At 43.2% G+C, this 23633-nt stretch overlaps 1 protein-coding gene across 1 annotated transcript in view; it reads left to right on the top strand.

The window, feature by feature from the left end:
* The window catches only part of ZNF277 (zinc finger protein 277), an 85390-nt gene that overhangs the window by 25904 nt on the left and 35853 nt on the right, over positions 1-23633 (top strand). The window contains exons 2-4 of the mRNA XM_050936284.1: positions 7422-7620; positions 15285-15373; positions 17467-17549. Coding sequence (XP_050792241.1) covers positions 7422-7620; positions 15285-15373; positions 17467-17549 — 371 coding nt within the window. The remainder of the gene's footprint in view (positions 1-7421; positions 7621-15284; positions 15374-17466; positions 17550-23633) is intronic.

The following is a 23633-nucleotide window of genomic DNA, read 5'->3' as shown; positions in this document are numbered from 1 at the left end:
GGAAATACCCTGGTCAGGAGTGGGAGAGAGATGTGTGTCTCTACCCAACAGAAGTGATGGGGAGAGGGAAGCTATAAGCCTGAAATTGGGTGCCCCTTGCTGAACTACGGAGGGGGAATACAGGTTCAGGTGTTCTGAACCGTGGTAGATGGAACAACAGTATATTGTGCTTAGAAATGATTTGTCATGGCACATTTTGCACTATGACTTCGGAGCTATGAAAGGGGAAAGTTTAAACACAAATATCTTTGATAATTAGCAAAACAAGAAAGAGAATATCTTATATTTTAAAATAGGAGGATGTGTTCTGAGTACAATACATCTTAATTTCTTCCAGTGTAAATGTCTCTTAAATATCAGTACTAGATTATTAATACTTTAAACATTTAATTGATGTGGGTTTTATTCTCCACAGTCAGGATGGTGTAAAACCCGAGTAACTCCACTGAATACAGTAGCATTACTCCAGATTTATTGAGAGCAGTTTAGCATTGTTTCCTGTTTGCTCTGTAGGGGTCAGTTTCTCTGCTTAGCTACATTAGTGTAAACCCTTAGTAACTACGTTGATGTTAGTGGACTTATGGCACTCCAGATTTGCACATGATTTATCTGTTTATAAAAGTATTTAATATACTATAAATGGAAGAATGGGGATGTTTATGTATTGTTACGTTGTGCTCATAACAATATTTTTTAAAGAAGTATTTGTCAGTTTAATTTAAGGTTGAAATAGGTACATAATATATACAATCTTAAGAGATCTCATGGTATTTTGTTTTGCCGTGTATCTTTTGTCTTTGTTGAGGTAAATGATTTTTTTTAATTAAAAAGAAAAAATTATGACATTCATTGGCATATGCAAGTCAACAAACTAGGCAGTGACATTAATAAATAGCATTTACGTTTTAAATAGGCTCTTATTGGCAGGCACATTGGTTTTGTTTTATTTACTTCTAACACTGAAGATTTTTATTAATCAGTTTTCCACCTCTTCCATTCACTTGTTTTCTGATGCCTCCACTCTGGTACCCATAGCAACACTTGCTAATGCTAATGAAACTGCATCATGTTAAGCTCCCCGACAGAGCAGCCCTGTTAAATATGGCTATTAAACACAGTTGTTATTTCTGTTACTTTCAGCTCCCAGCAGAGACCTGCTGTATGGAAACTCTTTCCTGAGATACCAGGATTTGGTGACTTACTGCTCTTCTTAAACCTGTCTGATTATGACTGGAACAAAGTCTCCTATTGGGCTGTGGGTGCTCCAGACTATATACAATTTCTATAAAACTGACAAGGTTTAGCTGTAGGATGAAGTAATCTTTTTGAAGTACTAATTTGCATTCAATGAAATGCTGTAGACTAGAGGGTAGAGGCTGATTGATCTTGGGGAAGCTTGGAGATGTGTTGTCTCTTAGAGCACATGGACATTTTAACTAACTCCCATGTATCATTGATAGTGTTTTAATGAGCAGAAATAATGGCCAGATAATCCTTCATGAACTAAAGTTAATCGGAGTGCTTGAGCTTTTTCAATAGAAAACTGGGAAATTGTTCTGTGTATTGTGATTCTTCTTTCACTGAGAACATGTTTTTGATGTGCTATTTGGATGGAGGGGGAATAGCATGCTGTATGTGTAATTAGTTGTAAATACTGTTGGCCAGTTGTTAATCATCTTTCATGCTCTGTAAAACAAAAGAGAAATCCGATAACAAATGGAAAAACTCTTCCAAGGGTATCACTATAAATTAAATGTGAGAATGTTGCTAATACTGAACTAATTTACTGGCACAGCAAGTCAGCAGCAGAGAGAAGTTGTAATATGTATAAGACACGTGTGGAGCCAATGTGTTTGCTAACCTATTATAGATTTTGGATTTTTTTCCGTTCCTTCTATTAAAGCTTTTAATGTAGCTATTTCTAGAAGAGTGTCTATGCATAGGTTTGCATTTGGTGCCAACTTACTTTAGGGAATTTCTTTAAGTACCTAGATTAATATACTTTTGCTCACAATGACAAAGACAGTAATATTCTCTCACTATCTAGAAAGATGTCTGTTCCTCTTATGTGAGGTGGTAGTTTTGGGGGGAGAGGCTGTTTAATGAGTCTGGGATTTTTTTTCTTTTTGTCTTCCTCTTCTCTTACCTTGTGCCCATTGTGGTAAGTCCATTTATTTGCCTGTGTCTTTTGTTGCATTCATTTTTATTTTAGAGTTATTTCAAGTTCCTACTAATCTCCTCATGATATTAACCAGCTGTATTAATGAGATAATAAACCAGGCTTGTTGCTAATAAATTGATTCATTCAACTGCTGAATTTAATTAGAAAGACACTAAACATTCCAGCAGATGTTCTTATTTGGTTTCATTATACTTGTGTTGTCACACAGAGGGTTTATAAATATATACTGTACAGCTCTATTTACATAATATAAACTTAAACCTAAAACCTTGTTGTACCAGAAATCAGAAAATATTGACATTCAACCTAAAAAATGAGTTTTTTATAATTTTATGTTAAAGATTATAAGTGAGGTTCATGTTCTTGGATTTTTTCCAGGCTTGACTTTTTTAGTGCTGTTCTAATATAAGTTAACACATGTCTGTAACTTCAGATATAGACACTTCACAAACTTTTGTTCCAGGACTCAAATGTTTGTTTCTAATAATGTTCTCTAAGCTACAGATGTGTGTCCTGTAACAAACATTTGTGAATAATAGACCTTACAGTTGTGTTAGTTAATGTGTTAACTAGCAATTAGCTAACGTGACTGAAAACTGTAGTCTAGATAAACACTGAGTAGGCTACGCATAGTGCACTGCAATGGAATCAGCTGGACTTCCATGAAGTGTTTGCTAAACCTTACTCCAAATGAATTGCACCCACTCTGTGCTTCTGAGATGATGATCTCCCCTTTGTGCAAAGTAGGTGAAATGGTAGTTCATAGACTGGAAGACCAGAAGGTACCATTACGACCATCTAGTCCAGTGGTTCTTAACGTACATACCTCTGTACGCAGAGGTCTTCCAGGGAGTACACCAGCTCCTCTAGATATTTGCCTAGGCTTACGACAGACTACATAAAAAGCACTAGCAAACTCAGTAGAAACTAAAATTTCGTACAGATAATGACTTGTTTATACTGCACTATATACTAGACACTGAAATGCAAGTACAATATTTATATTCCAATCGATTTTGTAATATGATAAAAATGAGAATGTGAGCCATTTTTCAGTAATGGGAGCCAAAGAATCTGATGCTTTACTTCCTTGCTCCTCATCTGACCTTTTACCCTTGAGCAATTAGGTATAAATCACTACCAGAGCTGAATTAGGCACTCTGTGCACACCAGTGGCAGTGTTTTACACTCAGTTTGCACAGGTCTAAATGACCACACCCTGGAGAATCAGGCTTGGTGTGTAAGCTCTGAAAGGCGTGTGGCTGCTCCAGTATCTTTGGCTGCTCCCATTAGCTAAAGCTGCTGGTATCCACACTTATGCGCTTCATGAGTAAAAACTAATGGAGAAGCAGAATGGTGTAACCGAGTAAGAATTAGCCACAGAACTGCAGCATACACTTGTGACCTAGAGTCAAGCCCTGTGTGCATGGACTGCTCCCATTGTGTTACGCAGGCCAGAAGAGTAGACTCCGTATATGGAAGGATATGTTGCATGTTTCCAATGAGGGAGAACACTTTAACCTGGCCGTGTTTTGCTTTCCTTTGTGTATCTGATAATCTCCTAGGGAAAACATTCTTTAACTGACAAATAAGTAGAAAATGTTTAAAGACTTTACCACTTGCAGCTGATCTTCTTTTTGAGCACCGAATCCTTGCCTGTGTTCTACTGTTATTTCACATCTACTGTATCAGCCATAAAATGACCTGATTGTAGTAATATCGGTATCGCTGATAATTTAGTGTGGGAGTACACAGGCAGAATACCTTGTCTGGAACACTTGATATAAAACACCCATATACTGTAATAGGTGATCTTTTCTTTTATCTGCATAATGGCATTTAGTTAGCCTGATTGGAACTAAAAATGTTCCAGTAAGGAAAATGAATAAACATTCTTACATCTGTTGCACTATTTGCAGCTCAGGTTCGTTTATTCTATATAGCTTTGCTCAAGGAAAACCAAACCCAAACTATCACCTCCTTCCAGTGGCGGATTACCAAATGAGCCTGGGGCCTCAGCCAATTGGGGAGCCTCCGCAAGCCGGAACTCCGACCTTCTCCCTGGGGCCCCCCCACCCTGCTCCTCCTCCTTTCCCCTTGAGGCCACACCCCTTGGTAAAGCCAGACAGATGCAGGAGCTGTGGTAGGGTGAGCACTGAGCATATTCCTCCTGCCACTCACAAGTACCCCTGGTCCTCAGTAAGGAGGTCAGTTTCTTGTCCATGGCAAGAGCGCTCTCTCTCCCCCCACCATGCTAATGTATCTTTTTAAACAGGTTTCTTGTGATGGAGATGATGAGATTAAGAGTACAGATAAATAAATGGCCAAGCTGTGGAAATAGGGCATTCCAACAGGTCCAACTCAGAAGAGAACAGATCAGTAGTCTGCCCACCCTAGATACACATTAACTGGTTGACAGACTATTTTCTGTAGCTCTGTGGCATCAGTGAGAATCAGCAGCTGCAGAGAAAATGGAATTGCTCTGCTTTCCTCCACAGAAAGAGTTCACTAATTTTGCAGGCTATAATACAATAGTTACTGTAAGGATTCACAAGCCTTAGAAACTTTCATGCTGCAGGTAGAATCACTATTTTGGTCAGGAAAGCAGAGCCTATTGCTTGTTAGTCTGCAGAGCCAGAAAGGGCAGATAAACCCACCGAGAGCAAATGAGAAATGCTTCTCCATTTACTGTAGCCACTGTTGTCCCTAAAAGAATGAAAACTACAAAACAAAAACATTGGTACTGCTCCAACTCAGCTATGAAATAGATTGGGGAGGATGAGGAGGAAATGGGCTGACGCAGTGAAATTATATTCAAAGTTTCTTTCTTATTATTACTTCAAAATAGAATTAGGTTAGCTATGCTGTTGCTCCTAGGGATGTTATAGTGCAGAGATCGGCAACCTTTGGCATAGGGCCTGTCAGGGAAATCCGCTGGCAGTCCGGGACGGTTTGTTTACCTGCTGCATCCACAGGTGCGGCCGATCGCAGCTCCCACTGGCTGTGGTTCACCATTCCAGGCCAATGGGGGATGCGGGAAGCAGCGGCCAGCACTGCTTCCCGCAGCCCCCATTGGCCTGGAACCGCAGCCAGTGGGAGCTGCAATCGGCTGAGCCTGCAGACGCTGCAGATAAACAAACCATCCCGGCACACCAGCGGATTTCCGTGACGGGCCGCATCTCAAAGGTCGCCGATCCCTGTTACAGTGTGTGTGTTTGCATGCTTATAACCAAACAGCACAGAAAATGTTTTATCATGGGAGCTGAATTCAATGCATATTGACTATCAGTCTTTCTTCAGCCAAACTTGTTGGTGCATTTCCAGAAAGTTTGGGTTTCTTGAACATCATGAGTCAGAAAAAAATAAATAAAAGCAAAATATAAACGCTTGCTAGTTTGCCATTACTAAAAAGACAAATTGTCCACAATCCCAGATTCCAACTTACTTTAGGATTATTCAATCACTAGCTATTTATTGTGCAGGCCAATATTTGTCACTCATATGCCTAAGGGACCTTCTCTCTTGTCATCAGGAAGTATTATTAGTCTTGTTAATTACACTTCTCCAATCCGCCTGGAGATTTTCAGATAAAAGGTGCTCTATATTATGTAAGAGTAAAGTGCTGGGTTAAAGCAAGATTTCTTTGAGATAAATGTATTAATTTCTGAATCATCAAGAGAGCTTCACAAATGCAGCTGCATCATTTTCCAGTGTGCTGTTCCTGCGGTAGTGTGAATCACAAAGAGAAAATGGTTTATTCCCTCTTCCCCCACCCATCCAGCTGAACAAGTTGTGAGGTTGGTTACATGCCAAACATGTCAAAACGACTGCTTGATTTTGCCAGAACACAGGAGCTGTGTCTGATTTACTTAGCTTTGCTTTCTAATGTTCATTGCTTAAAGCCTACGGTCTGTGTATCTTTGAAACTGGTGTTCTTCTGTCATGAAGATTTCTTTGGAAAATTAGTGCCACAGTTTTATTAGTTCCAAGCCAGTGGAACTTACTGAGATGCCCTTTATTGAGCTAAACTCATAGGGACTGCTGGTATAGGCCTCAGTTGCTGTATATCAGGCTTCTGTGAAGGTACACTTATTTACACCAGCGAAGGATCTGGGCCATCATCCCACTGACGACAAATTTTGGGCATGCTGGGCGCATGGCACATCACTAATCTGTTGTGGGACAGGGAGAAGAGGCAGCCCTGCTTCAAGTCCAGCCCATCCATCTACTGAGGGCAATCCATGAACTCCAAACCCCCATGAACCAGAAGGTGGTCAGTCATTGACTTAGCCCTGAATAAATGATTAACTGTACTCTTGTTCCCATTCGCTATTGTGCAGAACTGGGCCACTGGAAATAGTGATGCCTTAATATATGGGTCATAACAGCTCCTTTCCCAGCCCATGCATAGCTGAGAAACGTTTCAGCGGATCCAGCTCCTCCAGTGGAGGCCTCTCCATGAGCAAGAACCAGGTCTGTGTAACAAGAAACGTTTTGACAGTCAAACTAACAGATGCCTGGTGGCATAAGGCAAATTATTTATATTATCATACAAAAGTGAGTGAGTGATAAAAGGTTCTTGTAAACAAGAGATGATCTGTACTAACAGGGATAAATCCACATGCAACAACAGCCCACTTTATACAATTTAACCTTTTATTATCAGGGTGATGAACCTAACACAGACCTGAGGAAGCGTTCGAAAGCTCATCTCTCACACCAACAGAAGTTGTCCCAATAAAAGATATTACCTCATCTTCCTTGTCATCCTAACACACACCAGCATGTGGACTAGTTTCTGAGAAAATAAAGTAGGTCCAAAACTTTTGGGAAGAAACTTCCCTGCACTAATAACCAACACACATATCACCCAGACCATACTGCATGACACATACACCCTGCCTTAATGTCAGTCATGGATCACAATTAGAGTTTGTACCCCTGTTCTATGAAAGCCTCATCAACCCACTCTAGAAGTGGAGCCATTGGCTGGCTTTGAGGAAGAAACATTTGGTGGCCTTGCTAATAAATTTTCTCCTTGCTATTGTTGGAGGAAGCCAGGTTAAAGTAACAAAAGCTCTTTTCCCTTGCTTCTGATTCTATGTACACTGCTTACGAGTCATCCATACAAAATAGGTTTTTGAAAGAATGTTGGTTTATTTAAGATTATTTTGGAGATTTAAGGAGAAATTGCAGTCCAACAAAGATTTTTTCTTTTTTTTGCTTTTGTTTCCTTCAGATAGTGAGTGTATTTTGGAGCCGCTGTCTTTGCCAGAAAGTCCAGGTGGTGTAGCTGCTGTGGAAGAGTCTCCATCTGTGCCTTGTATTTTCTGTGAAGAATGTTCTCCGCGAGCAGAACAAGACCAACTTCTGAAGCACATGATTATTGAACACAAGCTTGTCATAGCAGATGTCAAGCTGGTTGCAGATTTCAGAAGGTAAATTCTTCTCAGTTAAAATAGATCATGCAAATGTGTAAATAAGATGTGTACCATGGATCCCCTGGTATGTAACTTTTTGATACATTTTTGGGACATTTGCAAACTGCTACCTAACAGTGTTGGTTTGATGTTATTTATAGTGTGTTACTTAGAACATAAGACTTGGTAATTGTGATTGGTAGTTAGGACATAGGAATTGCCAACTGGCAAGAAACCAGTTGTCCAGCTAATCAAAAGCAATGTCAGTTTCTTCAGATGAAGTTATTTCCTTGTATTGACAAGCTCTATTCATTTCATAAAGCACACTGTGTCAAAGGGCTGACATCTCCAGGGTGTCCCCTCGTGGTCTCAGGAAGGGCTCTGCAAGGAGCCCGATGCCTCAATATCCCTTTTCTACGCATTCACAGTTCCCCTCTTCCCGTTGTCCTTTCACCTGCCCACATTCATTATCCTATATGGTATGGCAGCCCTCCTGGCACACCTTCAGTAATGGGCTACGACAGAACAGATGAGTCTGCCTTGCATTCTCCTTTCTTCTGCAGTCCCCAGTATCTCCACACCAGTTTTCAGAATAGAAATAGCCCTCTGAGAGAGAGAGAAATTTATTACAGGAAGTCCCACAACCATAGTCCAGTTTCCCCAGCCCAGTCCAACCTCTGTATGCACTTTTTCAATCTGAATAGTCCATCCACACACCAAATACAGCTCCAGCATCCCATCATACCTACAGCTCTCAGGTACAGCTCTGATGTTTTGCACCACACCTCACTCCAGCCCCTCTGGCTGCGATGTTTCCTTCCCAGTTACCAGCTCTTGCCTGGAGACATCAGCAGACTCTCACCCCTCCATCATTCCCCAGCCTTCTGCCCTCTCTGACCGTTTAGCTTCAGCTCCCTGACTCAGAGAACCAGCAGGCACCACCTTCTGCTGCTGTCAACCTCCAGCCATTTCTGGCCATAGCTCTCTGGCCTGGAGAAGTTTGTAGGTGAACCCCCCCCCATACCCTGACTACCCTCTGCTTTCACCCACTTGATCTGGCTCCACTGCTGAACGAGGGAGCTCGCACCACTCCCTCTTTTGGGCATCCACTCTGAAGACAGAAAATATCATATCACCTCTATATAAATCCATGGTTCCCCCCCATCTTGAAAACTACATGCACATGTGGTCGCCTCATCTCAAAAAAGATATATTGGAACTGGAAAAGTTCAGAAAAGGGCAACAAAAATGATTAGGGGTACGGGGTGTCTGCCATATGAGGAGACATTAATAAGACTGGGACTTTTCAGCTTGGAAAAAAGACGACTAAGGGCGGATATGATAGAGGTCTATAAAATCATGACTGGCGTGGAGAAAATAAATAAGGAAGTGTTATTTACTCCTTCTCATAACACAAGAACTAGGGGTCACCAAATGAAATTAATAGGCAGCAGGTTTAAAACAAACAAAAGGAAGTATTTTTTCACAGAACGCAGTCAACCTGTGGAACTCCAGAGGATGTTGCAAAGGCCAAGACTATAACAAGGTTCAAAATAGAAATAGATAAATTCATGGAGGATAGGTCCATCAATAGCTGTTAGCCAGGATGGACAGGGAGGTGTCCCAAGCCTCTGTCTGCCAGACGCTGGGAATGGGTGATGGGATGGATCAATTGATGATTACCTGTTCTGTTCATTCCCTCTGGAGGCACCTGGCATTGTCCACTGTCGGAAGATAGGATACTGAGCTAGATGGCCCTTTGGTCTGACCCAGTATGGCCACTCTTATGAAGCTCTCAGCCCAGCTCTGCTCTTCTTCTGAGCTCCCTCTCCGGACTCTGGTTACCGAACTCTCTCTTTCTGGACTCTGTTCTCTTTCACCTTTGGGCTGTCTCTCATGTATAGCTTCTGAGGGACCACCCCCCTTCTTCCCCCTCCGTTGTCCTCATTACACCAAACTGAACTGGAGGAGGAGAGCTGGACCTGATTTTATTTAAAGGACCAGCATCCTTGTTAGACACACATTCTGGTCTATCTACTTTTTTTCTATTTTTGACTACCTTCCTCTGAGGCCTTATTCTCATCTCTGCATGGTTACTTTCTAGCTAGTTCTTTCTATCTTGCCTTGTTCTCTGTCGGGCATGAGTAATTTAGAATTTAGTGAAGGAAGGATTGCCCAAGACAGTGGTCTCCAGCGTGGTGCCCTCGGGCGCCATGACATTTGTGTGCCTGCCTAGTGCCCAGCAGGGGAGAGAAGCCGCGGCCCCACGCCTGATGGGGACAGAGAACTCAGGCTGCGAGCGTGGTGTTCTCTGTTCCCAGCAGGCGTGGGACCCGCCTAGTGCTTAGCAGGGGAGACAAGCCATGGCCCCGTGCCTGATGGGGACAGAACTCCGGAACTGCAGGCTGTGGGCACTGGTGTTCTCGGTCCCAGGCAGGTGCAGGTCCGTGGCTTAAGCTGGAGAGAAGCCATGGTCCCGAACCTGCCAGGGACAGATAACTCCGGGACTGCAGGCTGTGGGCGCCGGTGTTCTTTGTCCTCGCGGCTTCTCTCCAGCTTCTCTCTTCTCTCTGGATTCATATATTATGTTATATTAAATTTGATGTTTTTCATATTATTTAAGGTACAAATACAAAATAAGCATTGAAAAACTGTTGGCACACGCCACACTCTTCTGAAAACATGAATGTCCTACTGGCCACAAAGAGGTTGGGGACCACTGGCCTAAGAAGTCATATCAATTTACCCTAATTAGGCCTATATTGTTCCATATAATTTCCACTTGACTGTGCCATGCGGTATTGTCATATCTGTGTTACTGAGACCCCTTCCACAGTTACATCATTGGACATCCCAGCTCTTTCCTCAGCATCCAGCTCAGGCCCAGCTGGCTCACACAGCTAGATGTGGATTTGTGAATAATCTCTTGCTTGGAACGCTACCCTGCCACATGATAGTGTGTGGTATTAGGCCACCAGGCTGGCTCCTATATGCTCTCTTTTGTTGTTTGCTTTGTTGGAATGATACATTTTAGTAGGTAAATTATCCAGTTGAAACAAAGTAGGTCTTGGCGCTTACACAATACCCACTTTTCTAGATTCTTGTGATCAGGCTCACAGAGCAGTGATTTATGTCTAAATACCATGGTTTAATGTGAAAGATTAAGATGAAACATGGAAAATGAAAAGTAGGCCACATAAAACCCTAAGAATAATTCCTTGTTCAGAAGTGTAAACTTAACATTGCTAAAATCAAATAATGGCACTTGTTTCCGTTTTAATGCTGAAAGCAAGAATGCAGTCTTCTTTGGAGATAATGCTAGTTTCTTCATATAAACAAAAAAAGAAGTGTTCACTAAAGGAATGCTAATTAAGGTCTGTTGGGATTGTTCTGGCTAAACAGAAATGTAGCTTAAAATCACCTCTTCTAGAAAATTGCTGTTTAGATTCTCTTCTCTGCTAATGCAAGTGGAAAGAAACCAAACCTGATTGAAAGTGGCAGCAGGATGTGAAATGGTGAAGCTACAACTTTGCAGCATGCTTTGTCTTGCTTGCTGTACCCTCTCCAGTTCTGCATAAGCCCTGTTACTCCTACCCTGTGAGGTTAGACTTTTTTAGCTATTGAAAGGGCTTGCCGGGGTAGGAGGGAGCTGTAGGGACGTCTGTCCACAGCATTTTAGCCTGCAAATCTCTGGAGATTTCCTCCTAGAAGATGACTATTCAGGGCAACAAGGAAACTTGACTATACACAAAATAAACCAATTGAAAAAAAAGAAAAACATTTTTCTCCTGTCTTTCAGTTGTAAAAATTTTAATGGATCCTTACAACAATAGTATCTGAAATGTTTTAACTTACCAATGTGTATTTTTTTAAAAAATTCTTAGCATCTACTTAACAGAATATAATTTCCACTGACAATTTGGGCTCTGATCTTGCACACATTTACACATTATGCTCGTGAGTCGTCCCACTGTGTCATCTCTTCAGTAAAGTTAACCACATATATGAGTGTTTTCAGGATCATGTTTAATTTTAGGATTCCAAATAGCTAGCAGGTAGAGTGTTCTAGTTTTCATTTTCCCCACTCCCCCCCCCCCCCGCCCATATCTGTAAGCTTTTTGGAACAAGAACTGTCTTTTATCTGTTTGTGCAGTGACTTCTAACATATGGGGGCCCTCATCTTGGTTAGGGCTTGTTAGTCCTACTGTAATACAAGTAATAAATAATAACAAAATCTTGGTTTAAACATTAATTGCAATTGTTGCAGGATTTTCTGGATAAATCTTTCCCAGTTGAGGGTGGTTAGAGTTGGGGGGAGGGGTTGTTGTTGTTTTTGTTTTTTGGCAGGTGGCAGGGGAAGGATGTTTCTGCATTTCTATTTCTGTTAGCCTAGCTACAGGCCTCAATCTGTTTCTCTGCAAAAAAAAATCTTCTCTGAGTGGAGTCTCTTTTTTTGTCCCAAATTTCTTGTAGAGACGTTCATTATCTCTTTGTTAAAGTTGAGATGCGGTTATGATATTTTGGAAGTTATTTCGGTTTCAGAGCAGAGCAGAGAGACCTGGAGCTTCTTTACACAAACACTTTGTTTGTGGCAGACTGGGGTATACACAACCCTGTACTAGCCTGCCATACACTAAATTTCCATGTGGACATTGCTGCAGTGCACTAACATTTCCACAGTGCACTTTGACCTACTGCTTTGAAATGGGATTACAGCTCTTTGTGGAACTCTTAGCATGGCAGTACTGTCTGAGTGGACTCTTAGGGCAGGGCAGATTGTTATACCAAGAAAATAAAAAGCAGCAGGATCTTATTAAAGGGTATAAGGCAATATGCCGCGTTTGTTGTGAATACAGAAAGAAGCATAGTAAGCAGTCAGTTATAGCTATAACATTCCATTCAATTTCACATTCACACATTCATTTATACACACACAGGTTCTGCAAGGTTGTTATCATAGTTACCAGCCTTAGAGTTGCTTGTGCCAAGCCACTGGCCAGGTGGCCAGGATGCAAGGAGGGAGCAAGGCCTTGTCAGATGCGCATCTGATGCTCCTGGAAGTTGGTTTGCAGAATCAGACCCAAAGTCCTCAGTCTTCAGGATCTGTTTATATAGGGATTTATCCTCTCACAAGTTTACAGGGTTTGCTTCATCATGTTGTTTTCATTTTTGATGTGATAATCAATCACTGTTCTCACATTTGAGGTGATAGTCAATCACATAGGGTATGCCTACACTTGAAATTTCAAAGTGCTGCCGCGGTAGCGCTTTGAAGTGTGAGTGTGGTCGGAGCGCCAGCACTGGGAGAGAGCTCTCCTAGCGCTGCACGTAAACCACATCCTCTACGGGTGTAGCTTGCAGCGCTGGGAGCTGTGCTCCCAGCGCTGCAGCACTGATTACACTGAGGCTTTACAGCGCTGTATCTTGCAGCGCTCAGGGGGGTGTTTTTTCACACCCCTGAGCGGGAAAGTTGCAGCGCTGTAAAGTGCCAGTGTAGCCAAGGCCGCAGATGGCACAGCAATGATGAAATGACAGTACGTTTTCATCTTTGTTCTTTGGCTCTTCAGCCCCTCTGTCCCGAGGGCAAGTATGCCCTCTGGGTTATCGGGCTATCTCATCCACTGTATTCTTCAGCCTAACGGTCTTATTTTAAGGCTGGCACCTCAACCTTTAATCTTTCATTCCTCATTCAATCATACATACAGTCACACTCACACTCCAACGTATATCCTGTCACATCTGCATTTTATCAGCTACCCAACCTTTAACATAATCATTCTAAAATCAGTGGGACATGGCAGACTTCAATAAGCCTATTTATCCCACTTGTAACATCTAAAAGGAAACAAACAAGATAAGCATGCAAGAGTGGAGGGGGTTCACAAATCTTATTCTGGAGTTCAGGAAAACAAAGTTGTACCAGCCATAAAGGACAGGTGTTATCTTGTTACTTTTAGTACAAACTCTTTGTCTCTGGATGTTTTTCTACAATTAGCACAGACCTTGCAAACTGGCAGGCCTGTTTCAATTAGCACAAACTCAGCAGGTTGAGAGAGCAGGCTGACATATTTCTTTCTAATGGTCAGGCTAAATCTGGGGTCTGTTCTGGAATCATTCTTTCTTACTTTTTCTACAACATAAATTATGAATTATTACTTTTAATCCAACAAGATTAACACCCTAGCTTGCTGGAAAGTAAGTTGTGTAGACAGGCCCTGGATTGCTATATTTCCCTATGAATGCAGCCATAATTAACTGATTATAAAGCCAGAAGGAATCACTGTGATCCTCTAGTGCAGCGGTCCCAAACTTTTCAGCATCATGCTCCCCTTACCCTTGTCTACAACCTGCTTTCCCCCTGGGGACGGGGACAGGGATAAGGGGGTAGAGGCTGGGGCCACAGCTAGAGGCAGGTCTGAGGCAGGAGCAGGGCCAGGGCCAGGAATGGAGCCACGGCCAGGGGCCGAGGGTGGGGCCAGGGCTGGGTGCAGAGTTGCTGCTGGCCTGGGGTCAGGAGCCAAGGCTGTGGGTGGGGATGGGCACAGGGACAGGAGCCTGGGTTGCAGCTGGGGGTGGGGCCAGAGCGGGGCTGGGAGCGGAGCGGGGCTGGGAGACACTTCCTCCCAACTCCCTGTGGGGGCTGGTCTGGGCTCCACTGCACCCCCCGAAATGTTCCTGTCCTACAGTTTGGGGACCTATGCTCTAGTATCTGATCACTTGCATAAAATACCCTCTATAGAATTTCCCTTGAATTTGTTTGAACTGGAGCATATCCTTTAGAAAAACATCCAATCTTAATTTTAAAATTGCCAGTGAAGGAGAATCTACCACACCCTTGGTAAGTTCTTCCAGTGGTTAATTTACCTCACTGTTAAAAACTTGAATTTGTCCAGCTTCAGTTTCCAACCATTGGATATTGTTATACCTTGTGTGCCCATTACCAAATATTTGGTCTAAAAGCATTCAGGTGTGTCAAGTTGATGCTTCAACATGTCTTGTATTTTTGCATGTGTCTCATAACTCTGAGTCTTAACCTGCTCCAGAAAGAGTAAGCACTGGAGTGCTGTTAACGCAATCTTGTGAGATGAACTTCTAACTTGATTTTTTGTTATGCAGCATCACTCTCCTTAGAACTTCAGAGTAGGAGAGGTTCACTAATTTAAAAACAAACGTGAAAATATCTTCCTATTTTAAGGTTTGCTCCAAAGTAAATGGAAATGGTAAAGGGATACCACATATAGGAATATCCCGTTTATAGCTAGTATTTTGGGAATGTAGAAGTTCTTTTTAGTGAAAATGTAACCAAGTGATGGGTCTTTCTAAAGATGTGACCAACTCCCATTACTTATGTGAAGCTTGATCCAAAGCTCATTGAAGCCAGTAGAAGTCTTTTTCACTGACTTCAGTGAACTTTGCATCAGGCCTGTTTTTGTTGAAATCTGCTTCAGTGAATCTGAATAACTTTCATGAACTGGAGAACAATATCACTTTATTAAAATATAGTCTCACAATACATGGCAGCTCTACAGAATCAGCATTGGATAAGTAATTTTACATTTAAAAAAACCCTGAAATGAGAATTAAAAGGATGGGAGTAGGATACAATGGACCAGTAGTTTAGGAAATACAGTATTTTATAGTAAAGGCTCCTCCTTCACACATGCACACTCTTTTTTTTAAAGATACATTTTATATTGGAAGAAGAGATTCACGGAGCAGCCCATCACAGATTTCTGTAGTGTGATAAGAACAAATTCAGAAGCTCCAATAGGTAAGTGCACTCCTTATCTACGCTGCTCATTTCCTTACCTGATACACTGTGGCCTGTGCTACAGACTCAGTCCTTTAAAATAGTGAGCAATCGGGCACCAGTCCAGCAAAGTACTTAAGTATGTGCTTAACTTTAACCACATGTGTAAGCTCCTACCTATTCAGCTCAGCACTTACGTGCATGCTTAGGTCCACTGACTTCAGAGGGATTTAAACATGCGCTTAAATGTTCGGCTGAATAGGAGTGAGCCTAAGTACATGCTTGAGTGTTTTGCTGGATCTGGGCCAGGGTGCTCCACAACTTCCAGGATCAAGCCCTGGAAGCAGCATTGCTCTGCAAAGGGAGCTCAGATACTGGCTGTGTGAATGGGAGGCACAGTTCTCACAGAGCTGCCCCAATGTGCAGGGAAGCACACCCACTGAACTACTTCAACTCCGCACATCCTACCTCTACGGCTAACTCTTATTCACAGTTGGGTCATGGCCTCACTTCTTCTTCCACTGTGTGGGAAGTATCAGAGGGGTTGCCTTGTTAGTCTGGATCTGTAAAAGCAGCAAAGAGTCCTGTGGCACCTTATGGACTAACAGACGTATTGGAGCATGAGCTTTTGTGGGTGAATACCCACTTCGTTGGATGCATTCTGTGGGAAGTATTGCCGCAGGAGGAACTATTCAGTGCACTAAGAGTGCCAAGATGGCAGTTGTGTCTGGCCTCTGCAAAAGATCATCTACAGCGCCGAGATGAACACTGTGGTCAACAGCTCTGCTTCTCTGGCACCATGGAACATTCTGTCTGGGCAGGAGACAGATCATTCTCAGGGGCCAGTCGGAGGCTGTTGAATGAGCTCCCTCAAAAACTAAGGACCATCACAAACCTGACCACCTCTATATCCCAGTTCAGGTCAAACTTCTTCAGCCTTGTTTTCTCTAATATAAACTCATAGCAATGTGTATATAAAAAAAAAACACTATTTTCACACACACTCTCTCTCTCTCTCTCTCACACACACACACACACACACACACACACACACACACACACAATTCTCTTTCTGGTGAGCAAAAGAGAGTGAGAGAGCTAATCACACATTGCAGATGTTAGTTGCATCGTTAAATACACAACCAGAACATGTTTGGCTACGACAGTGACAAGGGCAATATAAGAACCTATATACAGCAGAGGGGGCACAAGAAAGTGCAAGGCTATGCATATTCTGGCCTTATATAAATTGACTGGTGGTGTAAATGGCTGCAAGTCCATTTATATTAATGAGATTTTACCTAGCTATGCCTGGCTTTGACCCACAAATAACTCCAGCAGTATAAAAAAAACTGTAGTTCTCTTAAAATGAAAATTACATTAATTTTTAAAATATTTAACTGAAACAGTCTAATTCTATCTGAGGCTGAGGGAAAAAATAAAGGTTGAGCATGTTACAGGGCAGAATATATTGTGACAAGGTCAGGCCAGATGGCTACAAGAGAATGCTCGAAGGTAGATACATTAACTCCAGGTTAAGCAGGTCCCTTTTCCCTGGGTAAGATAAGAGGGACTATTCCAGAACACTCAGGAACTTGCTAGAACCAATTAAGGCAGGCAGGCTAATTAAGACACGTGTAGCCAGTTGGGAAGTTACTAGAATTAATTAAGGCTAATCAGGACACCTGGTGTTAAAAAAGCTCTCACTCCAGTTAGTGCTGTGTGCGTAAGGGAATGAGAGGACGTGCTGCTGGAGGACTGAGGAGTACAAGCGTTATCAAACATCAGGAGGAAGGTTCTGTGATGAGGACAAAGAAGGTGTTGGGAGGAGGCCATGAGGAAGTAGCCCAGGGAATTGTAGCTGTCGTGTAGCTGTCCCAGAAGGCACTCTAGACAGCTGCAGTCCACAGAGTCCTGGGCTGGAACCTAGGGTAGAGGGCGGGCCGGGTTCCCCCCAAAACCTCCCAACTCCTGATCAAACACAGGAAGATCTCTGAGGTTAGCAAAATCCGCCAATAAGCGCAGGCCCCACCAAGGCAGAGGAGGAACTTTATCACAATATGCAAAACAGCTGCAAATGTCTCCTTTACATTTATTTCCTAATCTCTTAACAGAGGAACAGGACAATTATTTTCTTTTATGTGATGTTTTACCAGAAGACAGATTACTAAGAGAACAGCTCCAGCAAAAGAGACTGGTAAGTAATTATTTTGAGGACTAAGTACTTTAAGAACTGAAACAACATAATGTAAAATCAAATATGTACATTTGTATGGACTTAGAGGAAGGCATTTTGTGCTAAACTGCAGAGATTAATCTTGATTTTAGCTTGTTTTCCGATAGCTAGTTTAAAAACACAACAAAACACATTTTTTTGGAGTAGTTTTACCTGCAGACTGTGTGTCAGTGTTCTACTCCAGTGGGAAATATTCCCAGAGCAAAAAAAGAGCTGAACGTGCTGAATAATTTTTCCTTGCAAGAATGCGCCACACATTAGCACAAACTTTCCTGTGTGTAATAATAATACACCAATCCTGTGGTTTAAAAAATGGGAATACCAGAATGGCATTTTGAGAGTTTACAAAGGCCAAATCCTCTTGCTAGCCACCCACCCCGCCCTACCCAGTAGTTTTGGCTTGGCAGATGAGAGGGAAGCTATATCTTTTCTTAGCCACTCTGCAGAGCTACATTAGCCCACTGATTGAAGAAGTGCTCTGTAGTCCAATGCACCCCACCGACACTTGAGTGCGCACCAGAAGATTGGGCCGCAGTGAATCCTCTGGGCCTATGGAATATGTGTATCCCTGACACAATACTCCAAATCCTCCTTTCCCTCCCTCCTCCCTACCCCCTCCCCCACACACACATTAGCTTCACTGCCAGGGGTTCTCTGTGCCTTCAGAGGAGGAAGCAGGAATTGCCCTAAAATGTGAAATCTTCATTGCTGTGTACATCTTGTGAAAATGCTGTGATGGTACCAGTGGGTGGGTAGATGGGGAAGGGGAAACGGGCAGTAAATCCATTGGTCCCTACCCTGCTTCTCTTCTGATCTGTCCCCAGAACCTGGGTACACTGAATTGTAAATTCTTTGGGGCAGGGTCCACGTCTTCTAGCATGTGTTCACAGTGCCTACGTACAATAAGGTCCACTCCCAATCAGGGCCTTTGTGCGATACCACAATAAAAATAGCCCAGGGAGTCTGCAGAACAGAGCTAGGCTGTGCATGGGGTTTAGGGTTTATTTGCGTCAGACCCACACCAGCTCATCTGCAATTAGGGACTTCCTCGACTGCAGCCAGGAGTGCAGGATTTGGCCCAAAGCAAACATTGCATTTATCAAAGGTTAACCATGAAGTTTAAAAAAAATTTTTTAATGTTTGTGCCTGTCACGGTTCCTTTCCCAGTCTGAATTTTAGGGTAGAGATGTGGGGACCAGCATGGACACTTCTAAGCTTAATTACCAGCTTAGATCTGGTATCGCTGCCACCACTCACAAGCACTACTTTGCTTCCCTGGGTAGTCTTGAGAGACTTCACCACTTTCCTGGTGAACACAGATCCAAACACCCTAAGATCTTAAAACAAGGAAAAATTAACCATTCCCCCCCCTCCTTTTCCCACCAACTTCTGGTGGATCCAGATCCGATCCCCTTGGATCTAAAAACAAGGAAAAATCAATCAGGTATTAAGAAAAAGGCTTTTAATTAAAGAAAAGAAAGGTAAAAGAAAAGCCTCTGGGAGAGATTAGCAATCAAGCTACTCTCTCAGACAACAGATTCAAAACACAGAGGATGTTCCCCTGGGCAAAAATCTTAATACACACAAGAATACCCAAATTTGATAATTCCCTTAATGGTACCAAGACAGGTTACAGAGAAAATAAACATAAACATATTCATCCCTTTCTAAAACTTACTACTCTGATAAGAGGCTGGTTCCTTGATCTTTTTCACTCCGGCTGAAACTGAGACTCTAAACAAAGAAAAACTTCCCTCCTTCCTTTTGAAACATCTTGTTCCCCCATTGGTTCCTCTGGGCAGGTGTCAGCTAGGCTAGGTGAACTTCTTAACCCTTTACAGGTAAAAGAGGCATTAACCCTTAACTATCTGTTTATGACAGTGCCCTTTACTGCTGTTTTGTGAAAACTAAAGAATTCATAATTTTTTCTGCCCTTTTCTGAATGTTAGAAATGTCAGATCCTGACTTTCCTCCTTTTATTGAAAAAATGAGACTGAAACCAGAGCTGCAGCCACAGTTGAGGCTAAGAAAGTCACAGCTCAGGTTTCAGCAATAGAGGCATCCAGTTTTTCACTTCCCTTTGCTCCAATCTGAGTGTTGATTTGCAAGTTAAACAGTTATTTTGCTTTGCGAAGCCCTCTGCCTCTGAACAAATCCAACAATTAAGGGTCAGCTGGCAAATAGGTTTGTGTGGAGTTGTACAAAAGAAAAGATACTAATATGGCTTCCAATGATTTCCCTTGCTTCTGAATTCAAACCTTCTGTCTCCAAGGGTTTGTCCACAGTAGGATAAAAGTTGTTTTTAAGATATATTAGCTAATACATTTTATTTAACATATTTTAAAGTGTAGATAGGGCAAGTTGTATTGTGACACATAAGTTGGGCATTGAATCCTATGGGGGGTTAAATATCCGTTTTATCCTAGTGTGATCAAAAAACACCAAGTGGTTGCTGCTAGCAATACTTACTGTTCTTCATTCAGTATCTCAAGGATTGCCTCCAGCATTTCCTTGCTTTAGCCTGATCTTTCTTGATCTTTGCAATCACTGGGTCGCTGAAAATACTGTCATGTCTTCAAAGACTCCACTTCCATTTTATAGCTATGCCACATCTTTGGTGGTCACACCAAATCCTACACTCCAGCCTTGCCCATGCTCATTCCTCACATGGCATCCTCAGATGCCTCCTGCATCCCTGATACCTCTGCGAGCAGCTAGCTTCTTAGAATCATAGAACTGGAAGGGACCTTGAGAGGTCATCTAGTCCAGTCCCCTGCACTCAAGGCAGAACTAAGTATTCTCTAGACCATTCCTGACAGGTTTTTGTCCAACTTGCTCTTAAAAATCCCCAATGATGGAGATTCCACAACCTCTCTCAGCAATTTATTCCAGTGCTTAACCACTCTGACAGGGAGTTTTTCCTAATGTTCAACCTAAGCCTCCCTTGCTACAATTTAACCCTACTGCTGCTTGTCCTATTCTCAGAGGTTAAGAAAAACAATTTTTCTCTGTCCTCCTTCTAACAACCTTTTATGTACTTGAAAACTGTTATCATGTCCCCTCTCAGTTTTCTCTTCTCCAGACTAAACAAACCTGATTTTTTCAATCTTCCCTCATAGGTCATGTTAGACCTTTAATCATTTTTGCTGGTCTCTTCTGCACTTTTTCCAATTTGTCCACATCTTTCCTGAAATGTGGTGCCCAGAGCTGGACACAATACTCCAGCTGAGGCCTAATCACCGTGGAGTAGAGCAGAAGAATTACTTCTCGTGTCTTGCTTACAATACTCCTGCTAATACATCCCAGAATGATGTTTGCTTTTTTTGCAACAGCGTTGCACTGTTGACTCTCACATTTAGCTTGTGATCCACTATGACCCCCAGATCCCTTTCCACAGTATTCCTTCCTAGGCAATCATTTCCCATTTTGTATGTGTGCAACTGATTGTTCCTTCCTAAGGGTACGTCACAGTATGAAATTAATTCCAAGTTATTTTATTCGAATTTCCTGAATCGAGATCATACATTCGATGTTGTGTCCCCACTAAAGTGCGTGAATTCGGCAGAGTGCCACAGTACCGAGGCTAGCATTGAATGGCAGAGCGTTGCATTGTGGCAGCTATCCCACAGTTCCCGCAGTCTCTGCTGCCCATTGGAATTGTGGGTTAAGCTCCCAGTGCATGATGGGGCAAAAATATTCTTGCGAGTTTTTCCGGGGGGTGGGGGGGTGTCACTCACTCCTCCCTCCGTGAAAGCTACAGCAGACGCCATGCTGCCAGCAGACGGTGCAGCATGGTGCACCGCCTGTCTCCTGGTATGTTGAATCCACTTTGAGTGTCCTCTCCTCTTTCTATCTACTCTTTCATCTAACCATTTCTCGGCCATCATGAACAGAACTGCAGAGTTTCCGCCGCAAACTCTGCTCACGTTTCCACTGCAAACTCTGCTGTCACCGCTTTTTCCATGTTGTCGGTCCTGGGCTCCCATGAAAGCTACAGAAGGCAACAATTCCCTGCTATTTCTCGGCCATCGTGAACAGAGCCACACAGACAATCTGGAGAAAGCGGTGGAAGCTGTCCTGGGCTCCCGTGGAAGCTACAGAAGACAACCACATACCACCTTTTATCAGCCATCTTGAACCGAACAACTAATTTTGCACCCTTTTTCAAGGATTACCCATGCAGGTGCCATTGCATGGCAAACATGGAGCCCGCTCAGATCTCTGCTGCAGTTTTTACCATTGTAAATACCTCCCGCGTTATCCAGCAGTATGTTCAGTACCTGCAAAACCGAGCAAGGAAGTGACGACAGTGCGATTGCTATACTGATGAGGACATGGACACAGACGTTCTTAGATGCACGGCATGTGGCGATTGGGAGATCATGGTGGCACTGGGCCAGGTTCATGCCTTGGAACGCCAATTCTGGGCCTGGGAAACAAACACAGAGTGGTGGGTCGCATAGTGCTGCAGGTCTGGGATGATTCCCAGTGGCTGCAAAACTTTCATATGCATAGGGCCACTTTCATGGAACTTTGTGACTTGCTGGCCCCTGCCCTAAAGCGCAAATACACCATAATGAGAGCAGCCCTGACCATTGAGAAGCGAGTGGCCATAGCACTGTGGAAGCTTGCAATGCTCAACAGCTCGGTCAGTTGGGAATCAGTTTGGAGTGGGCAAATCTACTGTAGGGGCTGCTGTGCTGCAAGTAGCCAATGCAATCACTGAGCAGCTGCTATCAACGGTAGTGACTTTGGGAAATGTGCAGACCACTGTGCATGGCTTTAAGGCGCTGGGATTCCCTAACTGCAGTGAGGTGACAGACGGAATGCATATCCCCATCTTGGTCCCGGCATATCGTGGCGGCCAGTACATAAACCACAAGGGGTACTTTTTCCATGCTGCAAGCACTGGTGAATCACAAGGGACGTTTCACTGACATCAACATGGGATGGCCAGGAAAGGTGCATGATGCTCGCATCTTCAGGAACTCTAGTCTGTTTGAACAGCTGCAGGAAGGAACTTACTTCCCAGACCAGAAAATTACTGTTGGGGATGTTGAAATGCCTGTAGTTATCCTTGGGGACCCAGCCTACCCCTTAATGCCATGGCTCATGAAGCCATACACAGGCACCCTGGACAGTAGTAAGAGCAGTTCAACTATAGGCTGAGCAAGTGCAGAATGGTAGTGGAGTGTGCTTTTCGACGTTTGAAAGGGCGCTGGCACAGTTTACTGACTTGGTTAGATTTCAGCACAACCAATATTCCAATTGTAATTGCTGCTTGTTGTGTGCTCCACAATATCTGTGAGAGTAAGAGGGAGACTTCTATGGTGGGGTGGGAGGTTGAGGCAACTCGCCTGGCTGCCAGGGCGATTAGAAGAGTGCCACAGGGCGCGCTGTACATCAGAGAAGCTTTGAAAGCCAGTTTCATGACTGGCCAGGGTACGGTGTGACAGTCGTGTTTGTTTCTCTTGAAGTTACCTGCACCCTATATATGTGAAAGGAAATAAAGTCAAAATTGTTTAAAAACTGTTCTTTATTATTTGATGCACAACACATTGAGAGCAATTATAAGGTAGACTTGAGAGTGGGGGGGTAGAGGGATGGAGGAGGAGGGAAGGAAAAGTGCAGAAACTAAATCAAAGGTTCGCATATGCCAGCTTTCTGGTGCTTGGGCGACCATCTAGGGTTGAGTATGTGGATCCCCGTAGCCTCCCCGCTCATGTTCTTGGACGTCTGGGTGAGGAGGCTATGGAACTTGGGGAGGAGGGATTTTGTTTATACAGGGGCTGCAGTGGAAATCTGTGGTCTTGCTGCTTTTCCTGCATTAGATCCACCATACAGTGGAGCATGTCAGTTCCCCCTTCAGCTTGACCATAGCATCCTGCCTGCTCTCATCACGGGTCTTCTTCCTGTTTTCGTGTTCCTGTAATGCTTTACGGGACTCCGCAGTTGTTTGCGTCCATGCATTCAGCTGGGCCCTATCAGTGCGGGAGGACTGCATGAGCTCGGCGAAAATGTCGTCCCAAGTTCGTTTTTTCCGCC

This window comes from Gopherus flavomarginatus, chromosome 1 (genome assembly GCF_025201925.1).
Source record: "Gopherus flavomarginatus isolate rGopFla2 chromosome 1, rGopFla2.mat.asm, whole genome shotgun sequence".
NCBI classification, from domain to species: domain Eukaryota; kingdom Metazoa; phylum Chordata; order Testudines; family Testudinidae; genus Gopherus; species Gopherus flavomarginatus.
The sequence above is the reverse complement of the archived record's forward strand: the minus strand, read 5'-3'. Positions and strand labels throughout refer to the sequence as shown.